The following is a 24,005-nucleotide window of genomic DNA, read 5'->3' on the forward strand; positions in this document are numbered from 1 at the left end:
GGGATCAGAAGTTGGCCCTGCCATTTAAAAAGTACAGTGAATCGATTTTGCAAAAGGCTATGTGAAAGCTTCATTCTGCTGAATCTGTTAGCCAGGCTGAATTTAAGAGTTTTATGCAAGAATGATACTGCCTCTTATTACCTGATTCTTCTTTTTCTTTTTAAAGAATGATTTGATTTCAAAAATTGCAAAGCCATGGAACCGTTAAAGGACAATGACGAACACTGAATACCTCTTACCTAGATTTATCAACTATTAAAATTTTGCCACAGTCTTCCTGCCACTGTCGCTCCTTCTCCCTTCTACCCCATACCTCCCTTTTGCCAAACATCCAAAAGAGTAGGCTGCAGTCATCATAAATTTAACCCCTAAATACTTTGACATGTGTCTCTAGAAACAAGGACATTTTTACACAATCATGATACCTGAACCCCACCTAAAAAAATCAACATTAATTTAATAGCATTATACGTACAGAGTCAGATATTTTCAGCAAGAACATCATGTGGGTGACACTGTGTATATCTCTCACTTGATGTCAGATGATACAAATGGTACATACATAAGGGATTTGCTATTGAATGTTCTCCTCCTGAAGAGATGATAGCATATTAGAAACTTAGTGACTCTTGATAAAGATGTCTACTGTACTGTAAAGAGGCTGTTCAATAAAAGCTAATATTTTTAAGGCCTACCCCCCTCATACCCTTTTACCTGTATTCCCATAGCTAAATCTGGATTGGTTAGTTGGCTTTTTGCAGACCAGTAGTTGTGAAGCATCCAAGCTAACTTGTTAGCTATTGTTTTCTTTCTTAATATAGCTATTTGGGGGTCAGTCTGACCTTAGAGACCCTCACTGTCACATACTAACAGAAACTCATCCTTTGTAAGTCAATTCATGTGTTTGTAAGATGCCTGATGATTAACCTCTGCTCTTTAGCCAAGGACATAAACTGCCTGCTTAAAAGGAATTTTTTGTTTCTGAAATTGCTCTAAAAATGCAGCTTTTCTTTTGACTTTTTTTGAGGTGAAATTCACATAACATAAAATTAACCATTTTAAAGTGAACAATTTAGTGTCTTCACTAAAGCATTCAGTGTCTTCACAATGATGTGTAACCACCACCTCTATCTAGTTTGAAACATTTTCACTACAGATTTTCACTACTCCAAATGTTTTCACTACTGCCTCTTATTTATCCATTTTTTGAGATGTAGTATGGTTCTGTCGCCCAGTCTGGAGTGTAGCAGTGTGATATTGGCTCACTGCAGCCTCCACCTCCCAGCTTCAAGGGATTCTTTTGCCTCAGCCTCCGAGTAGCTGGGATTACAGGCACATGCCACCATGCCTGGCTAATTTTTGTATTTTTTAGTAGAGACAGGGTTTTACCATGTTGGCCAGGCTGGTCTCAAACTGCTGACCTCAGGTGATCTGCCCACCTCGGCCTTCTAAAGTGCTGGGATTACAGGTGTGAGCCACTGTGCCCAGCCTAGCCCTGCCCTATACTTTTTAATGTGATTTTTTCCCCTCTATTTTAAGATATTTTTAAAATAGAGACATACAGAGAATAATAAACTATATTTCTACTACCCAGAATTGATCAACATTTGTCATTTTCACTTGAAAAAAATGTTTATTGTTTTTTGAAAATGGTATTCAAAAAACTACATTCCAAATGAAGCTGAAGTACACTTTTGGACCCCATCTGCAGTCCCATTCCCTTTTTCTCCCAGTCTTTAGGCAACATTTCCAGTGAATTTGGTCTATATTCTTTTAGTCTATTTATTATACCTAGGTTTATGAAAAATATGTAGTACTGTTTTGTAAATTTACTTATATAGTATATTGCATATATGCAGCTTGCTTTCTTGCTTTGTACTAGGCATTTTTACTGATTTATCTTTGTTTGATATATGGAGGTGTAGTCTATTTTTGACTGCTGTGTACTATTCCATCACATCAAACAACTTGTTTTTTTTTTTTTTTTTTTTGAGACAGGGTCTCATGGTCACCCAGGCTGGAGGGCAGTGGTGTGATCATGGCTCACTGCAGCCTCAACCTCAGTGGCTTAAGCAGTTCCCACGACAGACTCCCCAGTAGCTGGGACTACCAGCATGTGCCACCACACCCAGCTAGTTAAAAAATTTTTTTTGTAGACATAAGGTCTTGCTCTGTTGCTCAGGCTGGTCTCAAATTCCTGAGCTCAGGTGATCTTCCTGCCTCAGCCTCCCCAAGTGCTGGGATTACAGGCATGAGCCACTGCTCCTTGCCATGAATCAACCATATGTAAATTAAACATTTCCCCTAGTGATAAATTGCTAAGTCGTTACTTTTTTCCATTACAACCATGCCATACTGAAGATCCTCATACATGTCTAATGGTGTGACCATGCCTTCAGGGCATATACCTATAAGTGAATTGGAGTTAATACACATTTTCATATTGCTAGGTATTGACAGTGGCTATACCAAGTTAATGCTCCCACATTAGTGGAGTAGTTTGTGAGAATTTCTGATCCCACATCTTGCCAACATTTGCTGCTAGATTTCTTAGTTGTTGCCATTCTGACAGGGAATAATAGTACCTTGTGTTCCTGAGGTTTACCATTTTTTCATAGTTTACTGGTTATTCAGGTGTTTTTATCTGTGACTTCTTATTCATGTTCTCTCCTGTTTCTCTTTGGTTTTTAAAGAAACATCTAGTAGCCCTTATATACATGAATAGTAGCCTGTATTTAATGCCTTAGATGGCACTTAACAAACCTGGCCTGCGTTTCCCTTGAGTTTACTATTTTAGTCAACATACCTATACTCTAGCACTAATCAATCAAAAACATTTTAGTTTAACCTGTTGTTTTCTCTGTATTTTAATTCATGCTGTTTTAAGATAAATCTGATTTTCTTGGGCTGAAATTATCATGAAACTGACTCCAACATGCATTGGTTTGTTTTCTAAATATTTATTATTGAAATACAGCATTAAATGACCTCCTTATTGATAGCAGGAATCCTGCTAAGAGAAATATGTTGACATTTGGACACTAGGAAATCTGAATTTTAGATGATACTCTAGCAGCTAGGATAGAACTCTGACTCAGTGAGCACTGTTACTTTAATTATCTGAATAGAAAGCTTGAGATTTAAAAATAATTTTCTCTCCATTATTTAGGTTGGTCACAGCAGATGTAGCTTTTTACACTGGAAATCTTCAAGCCTTAAAAGGCCTTAAAGATTTGGACCTAAATATGGCCGAAATTTGGGAACAGAAGAGGTGATACCATACTGGAAAACTGGGTAGTTCATCTGACCATGGGATGTGTTTGTTATGAAGAAAATCTGGATGCCTGTGATTCGAGAATTGAACCTGAAACTCAAAGTGAACTGGGGTGGGGGAAGGGAAAAAGGAAAGTATCAGCGTTGGGAAAGTGGATTCAGTGGGATCTATAAGGAATGTCATTCTTGTGCATCCTACAGTGAGGAGTGACTGATCAGGTGTCTATGACATTTTTCATTCTCTCTGGAAACAGACTCAGGTTTCTTTGGACCAAATCCAAAAGAACACATAGCTGTAACACAGCTGTAGTTGACTAGAATGCTCTGTCTACTTTATATTAAAAAATGCTCTGCATTTCTTCCAGTGCAATGAAATTCATATGGTGTCCCACCTTATTTAATGATGGTACAATTTAAAATCTTAGTCAACCTCTGTAGAAAGTTTTCTCTATGAAAGTAAAGCTGTTTGAAAAATTATTTTTTTACAGATCTTTCTATAAAAAATAAACATCTTTTGATTGCTTGGATTTAGGAACTCAATTTTTGTTTTAGTGACCAATGTCAAGTTTCAGGCTTTGTGTGTTGCATATGAATATTTCTACTACCACCGTATGTCAACTGGGTAAAGCCTTCCAGAGCTGTCTAAATACCTGAAAGACTGATTACAAGTAATATTTAAAAGAATAAGATGCTAGCATCTATTTATGCAACTAAATACTTTTCAGAAATGGTATATAAAAGACTACAGTTTAATATCTGTATTTTTATAAAAGTATCTATGAATGGTTGGGGTGTTTTTTTTTTTTCTTTTTATTTCTAGCAGAGATAAGAATATGTATTCATATAATCTGCCTACTTTTGAGTTCTCATTTTAACATTTAGATAACATATGAAGTATGGCCCCCCCTTGAATCCTTGTTTTTAGGTTACTTTGGATGTGTATACAAACGAAGACCAGGGAGAAACACAACTTTTAAAATATAGCCTGCTGTGTTGGGGCCAGAAATAAGGTGACAAGACTTTTATAATACCTACCTTCAAAATTAGAATCAGCAGCACTCTACAAATGAAAGTGCCTGTGCCTCACCTCACACCAAGAATCTTGCCTAACTCTGTCAGAGTGCCTAATATCCTGTGGTGATTATGTACAATGAAACAGTCTTATATTTTGTGCTCTTCAGTTTCTTAAAAGGAAAGCTTGTTTTCTTTCCTTTATCATTACAGAGGTATGTCATTGGTTCTTAAACTGTCTAAAATAAAGCTGTAAAAAATTACCAGACTTTAAAAGGTAACTTTTTAAAAAAATGGTATATAGTGAACTTTTAAGTTGAAAAAGCAGCCTACTCAAAACAAGTATGGATGAATTTAAAGAAAAGGTATAAATTGAACTACCAGCAGACCTGATTGGAAAGATTATTAATGATCATTTTTCAGTGATAATAAGCTTCAAGAAAGGAAGCTTCAGGGAAAGGGATCTTTTTTTGAAGCTATACCCCCTACCTCACTCTAGAAGAGTACAAGGATGTGAAAGAAATGCCTTCCCTTTGCCTACCACCGTCAGCTGGGAAAATAAATGCCACTTTGTTCAATAAATGGAGAGTCTGTGGAAAGCATGGCAGGCATCCCAGCTTTAGAACTAGATGAAAGGTACTAAATAACTTCAGTTTAATTACTATGGAAAGAATGGTATGATTAAGAGTCTTAGAAATGCCAAAAATGACTCTCTAGGTAACTAGCCAGTGACTACTTAAATATTCCAAGAGCAAATCTTCCAACTTATATAGCAGTTGTTGTTTAGCAAGAATAAACCATTTTATTTCACCATTTCATAGTTAACATTATAAAGTACAAGTGTACACAAGTATTGCTCCACTGCTTTATTTTTGAAATCACAAGCATCAAAGTGACCATCATTGAAGCTTCTGTTAAAAGATCTTCAAGAGTTGCCCCAGTTTTAAGATTAAACAATATTGCACTTTAAGATGAACTAACTTTTGGGATCCTCTTCAAAGAAGGAAAGTATTACTCCATCTGTGCTTTTCTTAGACTAAAAAGCATACTGCAGAAAACTCTACTTTAAAAATCAACACTGCAGGGTACAGTAACATAGCAAAGTACCTGCCTATTTTAGAATCCTAGAGAACATTTCATTGTAAGAAACTAGCCCATTACTAAAGTGTCCACAGTATTTTTCATTTCAGTGGTCCAAGATGCGAAGGTTTCCAGATACAATCTTGTTCTCTAATACTGCTCCAGGTGGGATGTCAATTCTGTCACCATGATTTGCAATAATGATAACAGTTCCCTAAGTGACAGGGAAAACAAAACATAAGAGTGTACTTGCAACTGAAATGCAATTTGATAATCTTACAATGATCAAGTTTATGTAGAACTCTTTGTACAGTGGAGTAACTGTATTTATAAACAATATTAAACATGAAAAACAACAGTTAAGGAACATTGTAACGTGTCCTTCTGTAACAATCCTGGTAGTAGTTCTAGGTTCTCTGTCTCCTTGTCATAGGTGGTACTCAGAGTGGGAAGTGGACCCGGTACCATAGCATGAGCAGCCCCCTTTGAAGGCCTACTTGCAAGGCCACCAGCATTAGCCAACTTTCATAAAGAAATTAAAAGGTGCCTGGTTTATATTTACACATAGGGCTTTTGCTGTTGTTTTGTTGTTTTTATAACAGTTTACTGATAAGATTTTTCATGTCTTAAATCTTTAGGCAGTCTGTCTCAACAATAAAATTCAATATATGTATTTGTTTTTTCAGGATCTTCATTTAAGTAAGCAGCTTTAATGGGAAGAGTACATGAAATCTAGGAGATTTTTTTTTTTAATTATATGATTTGGAAAAAGCTATTGTATCTTTAGTTGTGAGCTCTAATACTTATATACCCCCATTTGCCTCCTATTTCTTAGATGAGGCTGGAATGATACTCAGTACCCAAGTACTACAGTAATGTAAATGAATATTCTTATAGTGATAACATTCCTTTAATAGAGTATATTCAGTACAAATGAGGTTTTTTTTTCTACTTTTATTCAAATAATCATCTTTAAGAAGCTAAAGCTAATAGTGATCCTATTTTAGAGATTCTCATTTCATTTAATAGTGCCAGCTTAATTACTACTGTAATTTAGACTAACCAAGTATTCGTTAAAGTAAATGTAAAAATGAGTAGAAAATGAGACTTATTTTGTAAAGCTGTAAGAAATACAATTTTCATTGTAACAACATACCTTTAATGAAACATTCTTTCCAAATGTCACATCTCCTGAAACTGTGAGGTGATCCAATTCAAGCATATCTGGTATACTTTCAAATCTTCTTAGATAATCTTGAACCTTACAGAAAAGTAGAAACATAAAAATGTCTGAAATGGGTTCACAGAAAGACAGGAAAAACATTAACAAGGAAGTTTAACTGAAGTGTAAAAACATTTTATGGCCAAGCTCAGGTCCTCTATGGGAAGCACCTATTTATTAAGCACTCATATGCTAGACGCTGTGCCGGAGAGAAAGGAGCTACGAACATCGTTTCTATACCAAGCAATGTACAATATAGTTGAGCAGATCATGCTTAAAAAAACAAAAAAAAGATAACCAACATGCCAAGAGCCAGATGAGTAGTTTACACAATTTGAATTTAACTGAAAAAAGAAATCATGCATTGGTGGGATTCTGAAAAATTAGAGCACATTTTAGGAAGAGCAACAGTACAAACTATTATAAATTATCACTATCTTTGTATTTTTGTTTCCTTAGATTTGCAAGCATTAGAGATTGTCCTCTGTGACCCCATTACCTGTTTTGCTGGGAAAGCAGGAGCAATCAGAAAACTTCCACTGGTTTCCATTCACCCCCACCACCACCTTGCCCCCATTGCCCATTCCCCTGCCTTCCTAGTACAGGTATTGATCGACTTACCACCTATGCAACTTACGACCATTCGACTTTACAACCACAATCGCTAGCCACGACTGCTCCGCGTCTGGCAGCGCAAACGTTGCCCAGCTGGGTGTACGACAGTGCGGACCAGCTTCCGGCAGCACTACCATCTCCGCGTGCACCATTTCAACTGTACATATAGCCTACTCAACTTACGACCAAATCGTGTTACGACCGGTCCGCGGTCCCGACCGTGGTTGTAAGTCGAGCACCAGCTGTCCTGGAATTGTGCATCAGATCCCTTCTTAAGGCCCATCAAGTGTTGTTTCAGCAATTCTCCCTCTTCAGTGCTTTTTCCCTCCTGACTGCATTAATTTCCATTAATGTATAAACATCCTCCCATTAAAAAAAAAAAAAAAACCCTCAAATCCTATATTGCTTTTCACCTATAGCCCCATTTATCTGTTTTTCTTTAAGGCAAAACTCTTGAGTGAGATTTCTGCATTCATATCTCCAATTCCTCCTTTTTCATTCTCTTAAATTCTGCCTGTGAGGCTCCCTAACCTCCAAACTGATAAATCGAATAGTAAATTCTCATCTTACTTGAATCAGCAGCAGCAGCATTTGACAAATAATTCCTACTTTCTTATTTTCTTCATTTGACTTTGAGGATACATGCATTCATAGTTTTCTACCTAATTCCTCATCTGCATTCTACACATCCACAGCAGGTGGCACCAAACCACACCCAGGACTAAAATAGAGTTGGATGGCAGAGCAGGACCCCACAGGCCAACCACAAAGGCTCAGTGTCACATTTCAGTAATCATGTGATTAAATTTTTTGGATTTCACTTAGGCTAAGGTGGAGTTTTACAGCAGGTCCACCGATAGTGCTGTTTTGTTCATATTATTTTGTTATAATGTTAATGACGGGGGAAAAAAGATTGCCAGCCAGGCTACTGTCTGTGTGGAGTTTGCACGTTCTCCCCACATCTGTGTGGGTTTTCTCCAGCTATTCTGGTTTCTTCCACATCCCAAAGATGTGCATGTTAGGTGAACTGGCATGTCTACATGGTCCCAGTATGAGTGTGGATGTGTGTGAGTGTGCCCTGAGATGGGATGGTGGCCTGTCTGGAGTTGCCTCCAGCCTTGTGCCCTGAGCTGCCAGGATAAGCTCTGGTCAACCCATGACCCTGAACTGGAATAAGCAAGTCAAGAATTATCTTGTTCTTATTAATGTATGCACAACTCACATTTATTTCAATGTTTAATATTAGAAGTGTTTTGGTTTTTATTTTAAAATTTGGTAATATTTTTGTGACCAGAAATAAACTGTAGGAACTGAACTCCTGTTTATATCAATTAGCCTATGGTAAAATGTGTTATACATTGTTTGGCTTAATGTGGCCATTTCCAAGAACATACTGATGACAGTGAGGACTTACTGTACTTGCTATTCCACCTGCCTAGAACACTTTTTGCAGTAGATACCCATTTGTCAGACCCAATCAACTTCTCAGTGAGGCTGCCTGTAGCCACTCAATGTAAAATCACACAATCCCCTCCCCACCTGAGGCATTCCCTATTCTCCATCCATGCTTTATGTTTCTCCGTAGCATTTTCCACCACTTGGCATACCATACATTTACTTATCATCCTTTCTCCACTAGAATGTCAATTCCATGAAGACAAAGATGAGTCTGTTTTGTTTGCTGCTAAATCCCTAGCACCTAGAACATACTGCCCAGCACATGGTAGGGGCTCAATAAGTATTTAAGACAGAATTAACCTTTTCCCACTGATCAAAGCAGTATCAGTCTTGGAAGAGACATATAATAAAATGCCCTGAAATTTAAAGATTATTTTCTACTCCCCATGGCAATCATGTTTCAAATGTGAGGCAAATATTTATCTTCTATGGTAAATTCCCTTTAAAAGGTATCAAAGACAGAGGAATACAATAGTTCAGCAGTAGAGACTGTAATTAGTCTCCAATTCGCATGTATATCATATCTTTATAATTACACATTTAAGAAATATGAACTCACATATCTTTATAGTTACATACCTTTGTAAAAGAACTGCCTAATTTAACCAAGGGCACTGTAGGAAATTCCCGCTTTTCACTCATTGTCAGAGATCCTGCATTAAGGCTATAGAGGTTTGACATCACCAGCAAGAGATCTGATGTGGTTTTGACAGGCAGAAAACGGCTCCTTGGCACATTAATACCTAGAGAATTCTCAAAACTTTTGATGGCAGCCCCTACTGCAGTTTCTAACTGAATGACATTCAGGCCTCCATCCAAAGTCTGTAAGAAATTAGGGACGGGGGAGTAGAGAACAGAGGTTTTAAGCACCTACAAATTAGTTCCTTGTAGGTTAATACTTGGGAAGTGATTTCAGAGATTCATTGATGGGAAAAAATTTTTCTTTTTTGAGATGGAGTCTTGCTCTATCACCCAGGCTGGAGTGCAGTGGCACGATCTCGGCTCACTGTAGCCTCTGCCTCCTGGGTTCAAGCAGTTCTTATGTCTCAGCTTCCCAAGTAGCTGGGATTACTGGCATGTACCACCATGCCCAGCTAATTTTTTGTAATTTTAGTAGAGATGGGGTTTCACTATGTTGGCCAGGCTGTTCTTAAACTCCTGGCCTCAAGTGATCTGCTGGCCTTGGCCTCCCAAAGTGCTGGGATTACAGGTATGAGCCACTGCACCTGGCCAGAAAAAGAATTCTGAGAACTGACATTTATCAAACATCTATCATATGTCAAATTCTTATAGTCTTAAAACTCTTCTGTTCAGTAATATCACTTCCATTTTATGAGAAACAACCATAGGTTCAGAAAACTCATGCAAAGTACTGATGGCCAAATGACTTATGAGTGTCAGAGCAACAACTAAAAAGTAGGTTCTCTATTTTTGAAGCCCAGTGTTTTTGCCACTACCACAATGCAGGGTCAAATAAGGGGCACCATAACTTGGCACACTAGAGGGGTGACAGCAGATTCTGGAAGACGGGGCTAGGAACTAGAGTCTGAAAAGGCAAAAGGGAGTGACCAATGGAACAGATGGGGCAGAGGGAGTGGGCCGTGGGGTCTATGTGTAGCCTACTATAACCTTAGGAACCAGGAAGTTTAATGGGCAACAACCTTGGCTTACCTTTGCATTCACAATAATTTCCATGTCAATGGCATTCTGCTCCTGCAGTCTTTTAACTGCTGCAAGAGAAATCCATAGGTTGTTTGTGTTAAATATTTTGAACTTTGATACAGACTTGAACTCATCAACATGTGCTTTTGGCACTTGAGCAATTTCCACCAGTCTCAGTTTGCCTTCATATTGAGTGAGTGTCCCGCCCTAGAAAGGCAGAAAATAGTAAGTGCCTCCACATCTGTCCCAAGTGCATTTTTTTGTAAGTACAATGATAGTGATGATATAAAAAATATATAAATACATTATGTAGAAAGAGTATATTTTCATAAAAGGGACAATGAAATAACATTTAAATGCCCAACTAGAAGAATATTAAAGATTTGGACAACTTTATTCAAAGGTTTCACGTTTCAGATTTTTGCCATAAATATATATGAAATTATTTTAGTTAAAATTACTGATGAAGCTTATCCAAAAAAATAAAGATGATTTTGATATTATTTATTCTGGATTTATGATATATACTATTATGTCAAACAGAACTGAAAGTATTCCCCATAATATTGTCTCACCCTTTCTTATGACACCAAGTGGTTAAATGTGTTGTTTAAAATAGAAACTTTCAAATAACAAAGGTTTTAACTTTGTAACTTATGAAATGTGAAAACATGAAGCCCTAAACTGCTTCCTCTCAGTATTTACCTTTACATCTGCACGTGTTTTATTTGTGACTTCCATGACAAATTCACAGCGTTTTCCATTGGGTGGGTTCATTAGATGATTAAGAATATACAGATCCACTGTGGCACCCAGATTATCTATGTTAGACACAAAAATATACTCTTTGCCTTCTCCTATAAAGGTATCAAGCAAACCAGAGTTGTAGAAACTGGCGTAAATATCACCATGACCTGGAGGGTACCAAGCTTCTGTATTTTCCCCTGAGTAAGACACGTCCTTTGCTACAGGAAGTAAAGATTCCTTATTAATCCTCGGGTACCTTTAAAAAAAAAAAAGTTTGTTTTCAATATTGACCCTGTAGAGCATTTCAGACCTTTAAATATAATAATGCATTAAAGTTAAATAAAATTTCACTTCAGAGTCTATCAGTAAGTTAATTATAAGTGAATCCATCTAAGAAAATCTCTCAGTATCTGTGTTGTCCAAAATCTGTTTTCTAGATGGTGATAGCTGTTGCAAAAACAAGTCTCTGTGGTCATACAGATGAGAGGACCCATCATATTTTAAAGATATTAATGTTTTATGAGTCTCCAAGAGTAAGGATATATCAAGTAAATCTTCTCAAACTTACTTGGTTGTGGGATTGTTCTTTTCCCTGAAAAACTATCTGAGAAAAACTGCCCATTCTTACAAATGAATATATTCAGGGGTGGATCTCTTTCGTTCCCAGAAAATAAGCACCAGGTTAGTATTCTAAGATGTCTGCTTCCCACCACTAGTGAAAACACAGGTAAAGCTGGTAATGGGACAAGAGGAAAACAGGAGCTAGCACTGCAACAGACTGAAGACCAGAAAATAAAGGCAAAACATCTGTGGTGTAAAGAAACATGGTTAAAAAGTAACCATGGGAAACAGATCTTAAAAACAACCAAACTAATGGTACAACTTTAGAAATGTCCCTTCTTTTTTATTATTACTTTATTTTATTTTTGAGATAGGGTCTTGCTCTGTTGCCTAGGCTGGAGTGCAGTAGCACAAACATGTCTTACTACAGTTTCGACCTCTTGGGTTCAAGTGATCCTCCCACCTCAGCATCCCAAGTAGCTGGGGCTACAAGTGCATACCACCAATGCTCAGCTAATTAAAAAAAAAATTTTTTTTTTGTAGAGACGAGGTCTCATTATGTTGCCCAGGCTGATTCCAAACTCCGGGGCTCAAGCAATCCTCTCTTGGCCTTCCAAAGTGTTGGAATTATAGGCATGAGCCATCACACCCAGCCTAGAAATGTCCCTTCTGTACAAGTTCATGTGGACTGATGTCCATCCCTTAAATGGAAGCCTTATTTCTCCAGTTTCCTGGCCTTTAGTCACAATTCATCTGAATTTCCTTTTTACTCACTATTCCTCAAAGATTTTCTCTATAATTTATTAAATTACCCCAAGCCCATTAGGATGTTGAAGAAATTCCTTTCCATAGGAAAGAAGGTTATCAATAATATAGGAATGTAAAAAGATTTTCACAGACCCACTTGGAGACCAAATATACCCTCAAAAAGCAAAGGCTTATTAAGCTATTCCCAAATATTGTGGACATGGAACAGACTCTCAAGCAGATTGAATTTTAAGAACTGGAGTTAGAAAACAAGAATGATTATAACAATCACATTATCAACAAATGCTTAGCTTTTAAGGGCATCAACCACTTGTGACCATCAATATTTAGTGCCTGTACATCTTGAGACTGTTCTGTTATAAACAAGATCAGTCCCTTCCCAGGAGGACACCCAGAATCAACTTTTTACTCATTGTACCTGCTTTGATTAAAAGTGTAGATTTTCACACGACAATGATTGTACTTCTGTAGTATTTTTTTGGTATCTTCATCCGTGTTAAAAGAGTTCATTAAAACAAGAGGAACATCTGTATTGTAGGTTTTATTCAAATGCTAGGGAGGAAGATGACAATTAGATTACCCAGACTTACTTTTCTTTTGCTCAAAAATGCAAAATTAATTCTTAATAGTTAAATCACAAATGTCTAAAACATCATCTGTATGTAGCCAAATATACAGATTTGACATAAAACTGCTCAGCATGAGTCAGACATTTTGCTAAGCAATTCACCATGTACTTGCTCATTAAATCACCACCCTCTGAGATAGAAGCTACTGTCTGCATTTTACGGATGACTAAACTAAAACCCAGATAGGTGGTGGGTCTGGCAATGGCAGAGGCAGGACCCCCACCTCCCCACCCCAGGCAGTTTGCTGGAGCTTGTGTATAGCCACAGTGCTCTGTGGCCTTACTGGGTAGGCAAGTGCTGATTAAGCATTTACTCTACGTTAACATCTCTGTAGGGATGAAAGTACAAATGTGACAAAGACATGACTCCCTACTCTCAAGATTATTGGTCAAAAATTCTGAATCACACCCCAGCTGAGATCTTTTCAATCTCAGAAGAGCTAAGAGGCAACAGAAATGTGAAGAAAACAGGGTCTTAGAAGTCAGACTGCCTGTGATAAAATTTTAGTTCTGTACTTACTAACCAGCTTTGGAACCTTGGGCAAGTAACCAACCTCCTTGTGCTTTGGTTTCCTCATTGGTAAAATGGGATAACAGTACTTACCTCACAGAGTTGTTGAGAGGAACAAATGAGTAAATTCACACAAAGAGTTCGGAATAATACTTGGTGGTCAATAAGTGCTGAATAAATAAATGTTAACCACTGCTACAACTAGTGTTAGGATTGTAGCTGCCAGCACCATTCTAGGCAATAGGGATAAGGAGATGGAAAAGATAAGGTCACTGCCGCAGAAGAGCCTGTGGTGTATGAGTAATGACTTTGTCATAAGAAAGAAACCAAAAACAGTTCTTAGCATCCATGGCATGCAGCCAAAAATACACAATATCCTCCCCATCTTCCCAAAATGGGTTAATAAAGCGAGATCATCCCAGCCTTGATGAAGGCTGCCACTAGAAAGAAAGTGGATAGAGGGGCAGGGAGATCAAAAGAGAATCTCAACAAATCCAAAGATTTCAACATTTAAACAACCACAAACGCTAAAAAGCCTGTACATAACTTTAAGGATTTGTCCTTAGGAACACTAAACTTTTTTTTTTTACTTATACGTTAAGTTCTGAGATACACTGTGCAGGTTTGTTACATAGGTAAAAACGTGCCATGGTGGTTTGTTGCACCCATCAACCCATCATCTACATTAGGTATTTCTCCTAATGCTCTCCCTTCCCTAGCCCCCGACTGCCTGACAGGCCCCCAGTGTGTGATGTTCCTCTCCCTGCATCCATGTGTTCCCATTGTTCAAATCCTACTTATGAGTAAGAACATATGGTGTTTGGTTTTCTGTTCCTGTGTTAGTTTGCTGAAAATGATGGTTTCCAGCTTCATCCAGGTCCCTGCAAAGGACATGAACTCATCCTTTTTATGGCTGCATAGTATTCCACGGTGTGTATGTGCCACATTTTCTTTATCTAGTCTATCACTGATGGGCATTTGGGTTGGAAGAACATCAATCTTTTTTTTCCACCAATAAAGAGACTAATAAAGATAGCAAGCTCTTTGGTTAGCTGAAATTCCATCTGCTACCTTTTATAATATGACATTTATAACTTAAAAACTAAAAACTATTTAGTATCTCATGAGAAAGGCTAAATGTTACTCACTTCAATTTGCTGCACAGTCAGATCCAGAAAGGTATTCTCATTCCTCACACCAATAAGACTTTTAGGGCCTTTGCAGCCCATGCTGGTTCCCAAACCACCATTGAGTTTCACCACCACTAGTTTGTTCAACACAGAAGATATATTATCAGGCAAGCCCCTGGCCTTTATCTTTTCATAGGGTTGAATCTGAAAGAAAAATAACATCATAGGAGTAATTCAAAGAGCTTTATGGGAGGTTAAAGCATATCAATCCCAGGGTTATTTCCATGCTTCCATAAAGTTTTGGTTTCTCTGTGGAAAGTTTTAATCAACTTTTCTTTAATGTCATAGACACTTCTGGTTCAAAATCAAGTACTTAACAGGCAACTTCCCTTGGAAACAGTAGTTCAGTAGATCATTTACAATGGAATACAAGAAAGGGGAAAAAGTTGTAGCCCCCATATACTGGCTGGCTGGTAAGAACATCCAGATATCTTGGGGTATCTTCAAACACTCAGAATTCCTAATATGCATCAACATAGCAAATGAGATACATAAAACTCAAGTCTAAATACTTCTGGTGCACTATCGCTCTACTTCAATTCTGGACAACTATATATAAAATTACGCATTATTCTTTCTACCACAGGAGGCATACCAAAACACACTTGTTCCTTGCCATTCTCCACTATTCAACCATAAGTTTGCCCTTCGGAGGAAAGTAGCGTAGACTTTTTGTCAAACTTCTAGGTAGGCACAAAGACGGAATTCCTTCCTCAAGAATTTAACTTTCAGATATCACCATATAAAAGCCAATACTGGAAAATTAAGTGTTGTCACTGTTCTAAAAATACCCTGGAAGGGAGGGAAAGGACAAGAGGTGGGGCTGAAGAAAATCCCAACTTAATCTCCTCCTTAGCATCCTCATCTATTTCTGTGAGCAGGGAGCCTTAATCTGTAATTTCTCCCTTATAGGAAAAAAACACTGACACAACTTACAGTGGGGGCCCAAATTATTTTCTTCAAAGCAGAGGCACAACAAGCAAGTCTAAACAACTTATAGTAAGAAGGAAACCATTCACAAAGTTCACAATGTATTTTCTATCCATTTACATGACATGTTTGCTGTTATTTTCCTTTAGTAGAATAGGTCTTCAAACTGACTCTTCAGTTACATCATGGTATAGGATAGCTAACACATAATGGACTGAAAAAAATAAAATTACCCCATAAGTGCTTTGTGAAGGTTAGCTGTTACTTGCTCTGCTATTGTAGGAGCATGTGTGTGTGTGTGTGTGTGTGAGAGAGAGAGAGAGACAGAGAGAGAGAGAGTAAGCAAAAGATGGGCAGGTATGATTGGGAAAGGACAGGCTCACACTCTAGTGATCTAAGCCTATGGACGCAAAATTTTTTTTATGCTTTGTCAGACAAACATATATACATATGTCATATGTAGCCTCCTGATGACAAAATTCTTGTTAACAGCTTTCCACATAAAAACTAGTCTGTGGCTCTTATTTATTCTACCCTGCAATATACTATGTGAACTGCCAAATGCAGATAAATATACTTTTTCGTTTGATGTAAATACAGAGGAACATGAAGCACTCTTCTCCAAGGCTCTCTATTTGTTATTGCTCCAATGATCACTAATTCTCAATCATTTCCTCATGTGGTCAGATTGTCACTCTTACTGGTAAGTGCTGCTAAGTAGCCTTCTAAAGCCATTCACATTCATGAACCAAAGTATGCGCTGGTTACAGAAAAGCTAAGAGGAGGGGACAGGCCTGTGGGCACTCCAGGGGGTGCTACATCAATACTGGGATGTGAAATGACAAAGAAAAGGAGAGAGGCTGTAAAGAATGCAGACCACACTGATCACTCCCCGTGCAGCACATGGTCCAGGTGAGGACAATGCAGGGCTGATAACAACTTGGCCACACACACACACACACACACACACACACACACACACACACCCACCATCCTGCAGAGTTGACAATCCTTGAAGGATGTTTTGATTTCACTCTACTGCCATGACCATCATTTGTTCAGCATTTCAAAGAAACTGGTAATATTGCTTAGGAGAGAAAAAGTTCCAATTTAAGTGCCACACTGTTAGAAAAATAAGAAATGACAGAATAGAAGAACCTTTGTCACCCTGATATAACAGAGTAGCTTACAATCTTTTCTAGCCTAGCAACTGAAAGCAACCAGTCGGTAAACGAAATAGGCTGGATGTGGTAGCACCTCTAATCCCAGCAATCTGGGAGGCCAAGGCAGGTGGATCGCTTGAGCCTAGGGGTTCAAGACCAGTCTGGGCAACATGGTGAAACCCTGTCCCTACAAAAAATACAAAAAATTAGCCAGGTATGGTGGCGCATGCTTGTAGTCCCAGCTACCCAGGAGACTGAGGTGGGAGATATCTGATCCCACGTGGTCAAGGCTAAAGTAAGTTGTAATCATGCCGCTGTACTCCACAGAGTGAGACCCTGTAAAAAGAAGAGAAGAGGAGGGGAGGGTGGGGGAGGGAGGGGGGAAAAGGGGAGGGGAGGGGAGGGGAGAAGAGAGGAGGAAAGGAAAAGGAAAAGAAAAAAGAAAAGGAAAAGGAAAGGAAAGGCCACTGTGATACAATGGCTGTAAGTAGTCTATTATTAGTTTAGAAGAATTTCTTGGTCAGACAAACATATATACATATGTCACATGTAGCCTCCTGATGACAAAATCCTTGGAGGCTACATATGGCATATGTAATTTCAGTAGGCTACATGTGACATATGTATATATGTTTGTCTGACCAAGCATAAAAACATTATATTTACTCAAAAGAGTCAGGAAACAGGACCAAACCAATTATGTTCTAATTATTTCATAAAAGCCAAGAATTTCCATTTAGCAGTTATTTTTCACTTGCTAGCAAGAACCTAATATTTACAGAGGTCTCACAAGGATATGAAAATCAGCTGAAAATCACCAAAAATTCCTAGTTTGTGCATTCATTTTAGGTAAAATTGTTAGTTCAGCGATAGTCTTACCTATTTATGTTTTAACTATACTTTAAAAAAAAAAAAAGAGTACACAGAAGCAATTTTCCTATACATAGTAGGACAGGCCTGTCTTCCAATTTTACTTAAATTTTTTCATTGTGACATCAGGTACATAAAAGTTTATAAAATATACATATGCAGTTGAAAGAATAACGTTTTAAAAAAAGGAACACTGCCATGTATCTGTCCCTAATCACACTCCTCTTCTACCTTTAAGGGTAACCATCATCTGGACTTTTATTCTATAGTTTACCACCCATGTGTTTAACAATATTTTACTCCATTTTGTCTCAAAACTTTTAAATAAATTAAATTATACTATAAAGTATGACCCATCTTGTCATTACAATATCAGGAATTCGAACAAGACATGACATTGTTTGTTGTTGATATTTGAACATTCTATTTCAAATAGAGGTAAACATTATCTAGATGTAATTTGGAGTGAAAATTTTCATGTAACATCAATATTTTATCAAAGTATAAATGCTTATTATAAAAGTAAAAATGCTACAGTGATTCTGAAAGCTGTTTATTTTATATACAGCAATTAAGGTTTTCAAATAGTTCAATAAGTTGGAAAACAGAATGACAATAAATATAAAACTCAGTACATTAGATAGAGATCTTTAGGAAAATATTCCCTTTTTGAGGGAACAAATATTTATACAAATTTAAATAATAATGCCAGGCAAAAAAGTCTAAATTAGATTACATCTTAATTCTAATCGTTACAGAAATGTTTGGTATACTAACATTCATAGCATTAAACAAAGTGAGCTTTAGGAACCATGTTTAATTTTTAGCTATTTAATTTGATTTAGGACATGAGTCATCAAGAAAAAGTGCTAACAGGAACTTTTTTTTTTTTGACACAGAGTCTCACTCTGTTGCCCAGGCTGAGTGCTGTGGCATAATCTTGGCTTACTGTACCCTCCGCCTCCCGGGTTGAAGCAATTCTCTTGCCTCAGCCTCCTGAGTAGCTGGGACTACAGGCGTACGCTACCACACCCAGTTAATATTTTTTTTGTATTTTTAGTAGAGACAGGGTTTCACCATATTGGTCAGGCTGGTCTTAAATTCCTGACCTCGTGATCCACCCGCCTTGGCCTCCCGAAGTGCTGGGATTATAGGTGTAAGTCACTGCACCTGGCCCTATAGGAATTTTTGTTTACCGCCTGTGAAAATGAATTAAAAATTGAATGTCAACCTTGCTGCCTTAAAATTTCACCAGGAAAAAAAGAAATTCCAAATCATATGTCTTCATGCTAAATCAGCTTTGATCCACACACCATAAATAATAGAAAGTTTAGCTGGGCACAGAGGCTCACATCTATAATTCCAGCACTTTGGGAGTCTGAAGCAAGACGATTGCTTAAGCTCAGGAGTTTGAGAACAGCTTGGGCAATATACTGAGACCTTGTCTCTATAAAAAATGTTAAAATTACCCAAGCGTGGTGGTGCAGGCCTGTAGTCCCAGGTACTTGGGAAGCTGAGGTGAGAGGACTGCTTGAGCCTGAGAGGCTACACAAATATATGAAAAGCAATAAAAGTGATTCATATAGACTGCCAACCTTTTTAAGTAGAAAAAAACAAAGGATACTTAATATATGCCCAAGTTCTGAGTCCTAGGTACAAAGTTCCTTATAGAAACATGTTACTGGAAAGCTTTATTATAAATTTTAGTTACTGAAATTAAATGTGCTGCTTTTCTTTTCTGTATTTAGTCATGGAGACATAGTCAAAGCCTTTCTGAAGTGTGAAAACACAAGACAACGATCAACTCAACAATGCTAAAAACATGGTATCTGATTGAAGAAATATTTACAGAATGAAAAACAGTAAAGATAAAAGTGTTATGGCAATTATCAACGACAAATAGCGTGAGAGAATGATTTAGGAATCACCGACATTCAGTGTTTCACTCACACTTTTCACCTACTGGCTATAAGCTGAGAGATGGCGGGCCGCTCTCATCATTCTGCTTCAAAGACAAGCCATCAGAGAACATTTGCTTATACAAGATGTTCACACAAGATGGAATGGCAATTATTACATTTTATATAGGCTGCTTGCACAAAAAGATAGTCCCAAAATTAAAACCAACAAAACCAACATAGCAGGCCTAACTAACAAGAGTTCAATTGCCAGAACCTGCTAAGAAGTAACCATGTGTCCTAAGCATGCAAAGGTTTCTGACAAGATAAAGCTGTGAAGATCTACTCATTCTGCTCTAGAGAAGATGTAAAAATTTATGTTTATGCAGTGAAAACTGATATTCAGAGACACACTTGTCATGACAGCCATTACTCCATTACCAAATTTCCAGATCCAAAATCTAAGATTTCAAGTGATTGTGTGAAGGAGCAAGGGTATGCTGAAATATTTTTTAAAAAACACACAAAATAAGGTAATATAAATGAGAAAGTATTCAAAATTATCTGTCAACATGCACAAAACTTCAGTTTGTGAGGTAAACTTCAAAGAAATGGTATCATTGCCATAGATTAATGAAATTTACAAGCTCAGGATACTGAGAGGACAGAGGTTCACTTCAGTCAGTTACTATGAGAAAGGAGGGAAAACTTGACAGCATGGCAGCTACATCATAATCAGCACATCCAATACTAGCAAAAATAGTTGGAAAAATTCTGAATAGTCTTCAAATATTTGGAGTAAAATAAAATGAGCTGATCCATGGACAACATTAAGAAAAACCAAAGTTAATAAAGACTTTTGGGAACAAGCCCTGGCAACTCACAATACAAAGACTTACTTACCACTCAAGTAAGTGCCAGATTTCTCTGTGATCTCATATTTATAATCTTGCATGCTAAGTTGTGGGGGCAGAGAGTCACCCCACAGATGTCAAGGAACCATGGTTCTTTATGTGATGCTTTCAGTAATACCTTCTTGTCTTGCTATATCTAACCCTTAAAAGCAGATAATTAAATGTAAGTCCTGCTGAGAAATTTTGTTAACCACAGAGGACTCTCAGGATAACTGTGGAAAGGAAAGGAAGAAGTAACAAGGTATGAAGACGGGAGAAATGTTTAAAGTAGTCAAGATAACGTTACTGTTGGAAGCCTCCAGGGGAGGTCTTTCACTGATGTTTTCTGATATACCCAGCCCCTACCACCAAGACCCCTCAGCAGACACACAGGTGTGTACAAAGGTATTAGTCATTTGATTCCAGGAAGCCAGGACACTTTTTGTCTAAAGCTTATTACATGTTACATTTGGTGGGAACCACAGCTTTCCGTTACATAAATCACCCTGTATCAGCAGAGGTGCTCTCTCTTGGTGACACTGTCCACACCCTCTACCAGGCACGTAAACAAGCAGTCCCACAGAGCTTGGTTTAGTTCAACAAGCCGAGGGGATATGTGTTAGAAAGTTGCTTAGCAACAGCTGCAGCTGAAGTCATACTGGACACACCTAGTCACAGAAACAGTTTCAGGCCTGCCTTCCACTTTCCCTACTTAGCTCCCCGAGAAGAAAGCACAAAGACATTTACTCAAGCAGAGATGGCTAGTGTTCAGAGACAACACAGAGTTTCACACACTGCTGGATACAGCCTCGACGTTACTCTGACTGAATCACTTTAGTCAGTCACTAGTGCAATCTTTGTGCTTTCAATCCTAATCACCTTGTTTCTCTCTTTCCCCAAAGATGAATAAAATTCAGTGTCCTAAGACTTCTACTGCAACTAAACAGACAGGACGAAAAACTCAGGTGAGGTGGGGCAAACCCCATAAGGCTCCTGGCAAAAGATCCAGAGGAGGCCAGGCCACTCATGTTCTCTTCTCACTGGTGGAAACGAATGGGCCAAATAGCTAATATCCTCTGGGGAATAAGTGAAAGTAATTGGCAATCTACTAAAGATCATGCTCTAAACAACATTCAGCCCTCTAGGATATCAATCTAGTTTTTCTGCAGAAAGTAGAAAGAGATGTTTCAAAAGATCTTTTTAAAATTAGCTACCATGATCTGTATCTTGCCAAGTTTGTTCACAACTTAGTTTCCAGTTAGAAGAAAAGCCAAATTCATCACACAGTCATAGACACACTGTTCCTATTAGTAACAGGATAACCCAGTTCTTGGTAGCATATTTGTGCTATTCCTGGAGACACTGCCAAACACCCAAAGCAAGCTAACAGTACCTGCCCTGTTATGCTTTACAAGAGTACGATTATTGCAATCTGAAAGACTTTTTTTCAACAAAAGCAAGTTTGCCTGTAGGAAAATGAGCTGTGTAAACAGTTAAGCAAATTAGGAATGCCACTCCATATGTATAGAAAGTGTTCCAAGAACACTGGCTAATTCACTAAACCCTTACTGCACAGGGTTTGTGTGCCAATTTCTGTGCTAGTCACTTTCACGTATTGTCTATTTCACATTTCTAAAGGTAATAACCAAAATCTAGATCATTTGAAAGATCCTACAAATTTGCTTAATAACAAAAAGTCAAATCTAGAATAATGTCTTTGTCCAGTTGTGTTGCTATAAAGGAATCCCTGAGGTTGGGCAGTTTATATAGAAAAGAGGTTTATTTGGTGCACGGTTCTGCAAGCTATACAAGAAAGAAGCGTGGTGTCAGCATCTGCTTCTGGTGAGCGCCTCCAGAATCTTCCACTCATAGCAGAAGTCAGAAGGGAGCTGGTATGTAGAGATCACATGGGAAGCAACAGAAAAGGGAGGAAGGTGCCAGGCTTTTCTTTTTTTTTAAACAATCAGTTCTCGCTATAACTAATGGAGTGAGAACCCATTCATTACCACAAGGACAGCACCAAACCATTTATGAGGAATCCGTCCCCATGACCCAAACACCTCCCACTTTGCTAAAATGCTAAATCCTATCAATAACACAGTACTTCTTACCTGTGCTCTCAGATACATCTGACACAACAAACTACTCCTGAAACTGTGAAGTGCTCTATTCCCCTTGACTTATGAAACACCATACTCTATTTTCTTCCTCTTTCTGCCTGCCCCTTGAAAATCTCAATCTAAGTAGACCTCCTTTTCTATGCAATCAGCTTCAATTACTCCTTTCTCCATGGCACTATGACATACTTCTGTCTGCTAAGACAGAGGCCTGCCCATATGTGATCAACGACCAAGTCTGTCAGTCTCATGACCTGTTACTACAGTGGTCTCTATGGTCTCTTACCTCTTTCCAACCCACCCTCCATCTCTCAGGTGGTGATCTTTTAAAAAATAAATTTGAGCATGTTTCCCTCCTTATTGCATCATTCACAAAATAAAGCACTGGCATGGCATGGCAGAGATTATTAGCTGCCTACCCAAACATCATTTTTTCCCCTTTCACTTTAGAACCCTGACTTTCAGCTGGGCACACTGCCATTCAGAATAAAAGACTACATTTCCAGCCTCACTTACAGCTATTTGGGCCAAAGTTCTGGTCAATATAATTAACTAGAAGTGAATTAAAAGATTTCCAGGAAGTCTGTGAAAGGGCAGGGACGGTGCCATCTTCCTTATTCCTGCTATTTGGACTAGAGGCATGAAGACTAGTGTTCATTCTGGTGGCTATCTAGATCAAGAGGAAATACTCTAAGAATGGCAGAGCAGCAAGACAGAGAAGCCCAAGTTTCTGATGACCACCCAATTGCCTTACTAACTCTGGATTGCCTCACTAACTCTGGATTGCCTCTCTCCAGATCTACTGTGTTATTTTGGGTTTCTTTATTCTATGTAGCTGTATCTAATCCTAACTGGATAGGATTTGCAAAATCCTTAATGATTTGACCTTTTTTTACTTTCCACTCATTCTTCTCCTACTCTCCCTAACGTGCTGCTCCAGGAACATAGAGCATTGGGTATTCTAACATACCACATCTCTTGCTTTGTAAGGCCTTGCACTTTTTCCCCTCACACAACTTCTCTTCACCAACTACTTTATGTTTCTCCTCCTCTCACATCTCAGCTAAGATTAGTGATTCACAAGCTTTATGAGCCATCAGGTACTTGTGAAGATAAAAAATTAATGGACCCTCTTTCAGACGGGTTCACCACCCCCAAAAAACAAAATGTTTTCTTACAATTTATTTTACTATACATTGGAAATTTCATTCACAGAATATAAAATTAATCTTAGTAAGAGAAGTCATTTATTTCCCAGTAAAATAGAGTAAAAATTAAACTCTAGCTCTCTCCAAACTAAGTTGCAATGAGAAGGCTTCTGTTGGCTTGAATAAGAAGTTGATGCTGTGTTGTGGTCTGAGATGATTACTTGCATGCCACCTTTAATTGCCATTCCATTTTCACTTTC

General features: G+C 38.0%; 2 protein-coding genes across 12 annotated transcripts in view; one reads left to right on the forward strand and one right to left on the reverse strand.

The window, feature by feature from the left end:
- Positions 1-4,547, forward strand: part of VPS54 (VPS54 subunit of GARP complex) — a 123,678-nt gene extending 119,131 nt beyond the window's left edge. For 5 of the 6 annotated variants that reach the window (XM_032291965.1, XM_032291963.1, XM_032291964.1 and 2 more), the window contains one exon: positions 3,170-3,800. In XM_032291965.1, the coding sequence (XP_032147856.1) occupies positions 3,170-3,275 (106 nt within the window). In that variant the 3' untranslated portion in view covers positions 3,276-3,800. Of the gene's footprint in view, positions 1-3,169 lie in introns of all 6 variants that reach the window. The other variant, XM_032291962.1, reaches the window with a different exon arrangement.
- A 588-nt stretch (positions 4,548-5,135) lies between these two features.
- Positions 5,136-24,005, reverse strand: part of UGP2 (UDP-glucose pyrophosphorylase 2) — a 55,508-nt gene continuing 36,638 nt past the window's right edge. For all 6 annotated transcript variants that reach the window (XM_032291971.1, XM_032291973.1, XM_032291970.1 and 3 more), the window contains 7 exons: positions 14,685-14,870; positions 12,816-12,949; positions 11,027-11,324; positions 10,331-10,528; positions 9,239-9,481; positions 6,521-6,625; positions 5,136-5,578 (listed from right to left, as the gene is read on the reverse strand). In XM_032291971.1, coding sequence (XP_032147862.1) covers positions 5,471-5,578; positions 6,521-6,625; positions 9,239-9,481; positions 10,331-10,528; positions 11,027-11,324; positions 12,816-12,949; positions 14,685-14,870 — 1,272 coding nt within the window. In that variant the 3' untranslated portion in view covers positions 5,136-5,470. The remainder of the gene's footprint in view (positions 5,579-6,520; positions 6,626-9,238; positions 9,482-10,330; positions 10,529-11,026; positions 11,325-12,815; positions 12,950-14,684; positions 14,871-24,005) is intronic.

Source organism: Sapajus apella, unplaced genomic scaffold, assembly GCF_009761245.1.
Source record: "Sapajus apella isolate SASKATOON/1434 unplaced genomic scaffold, GSC_monkey_1.0 scaffold26, whole genome shotgun sequence".
NCBI classification, from domain to species: Eukaryota; Metazoa; Chordata; class Mammalia; order Primates; family Cebidae; genus Sapajus; species Sapajus apella.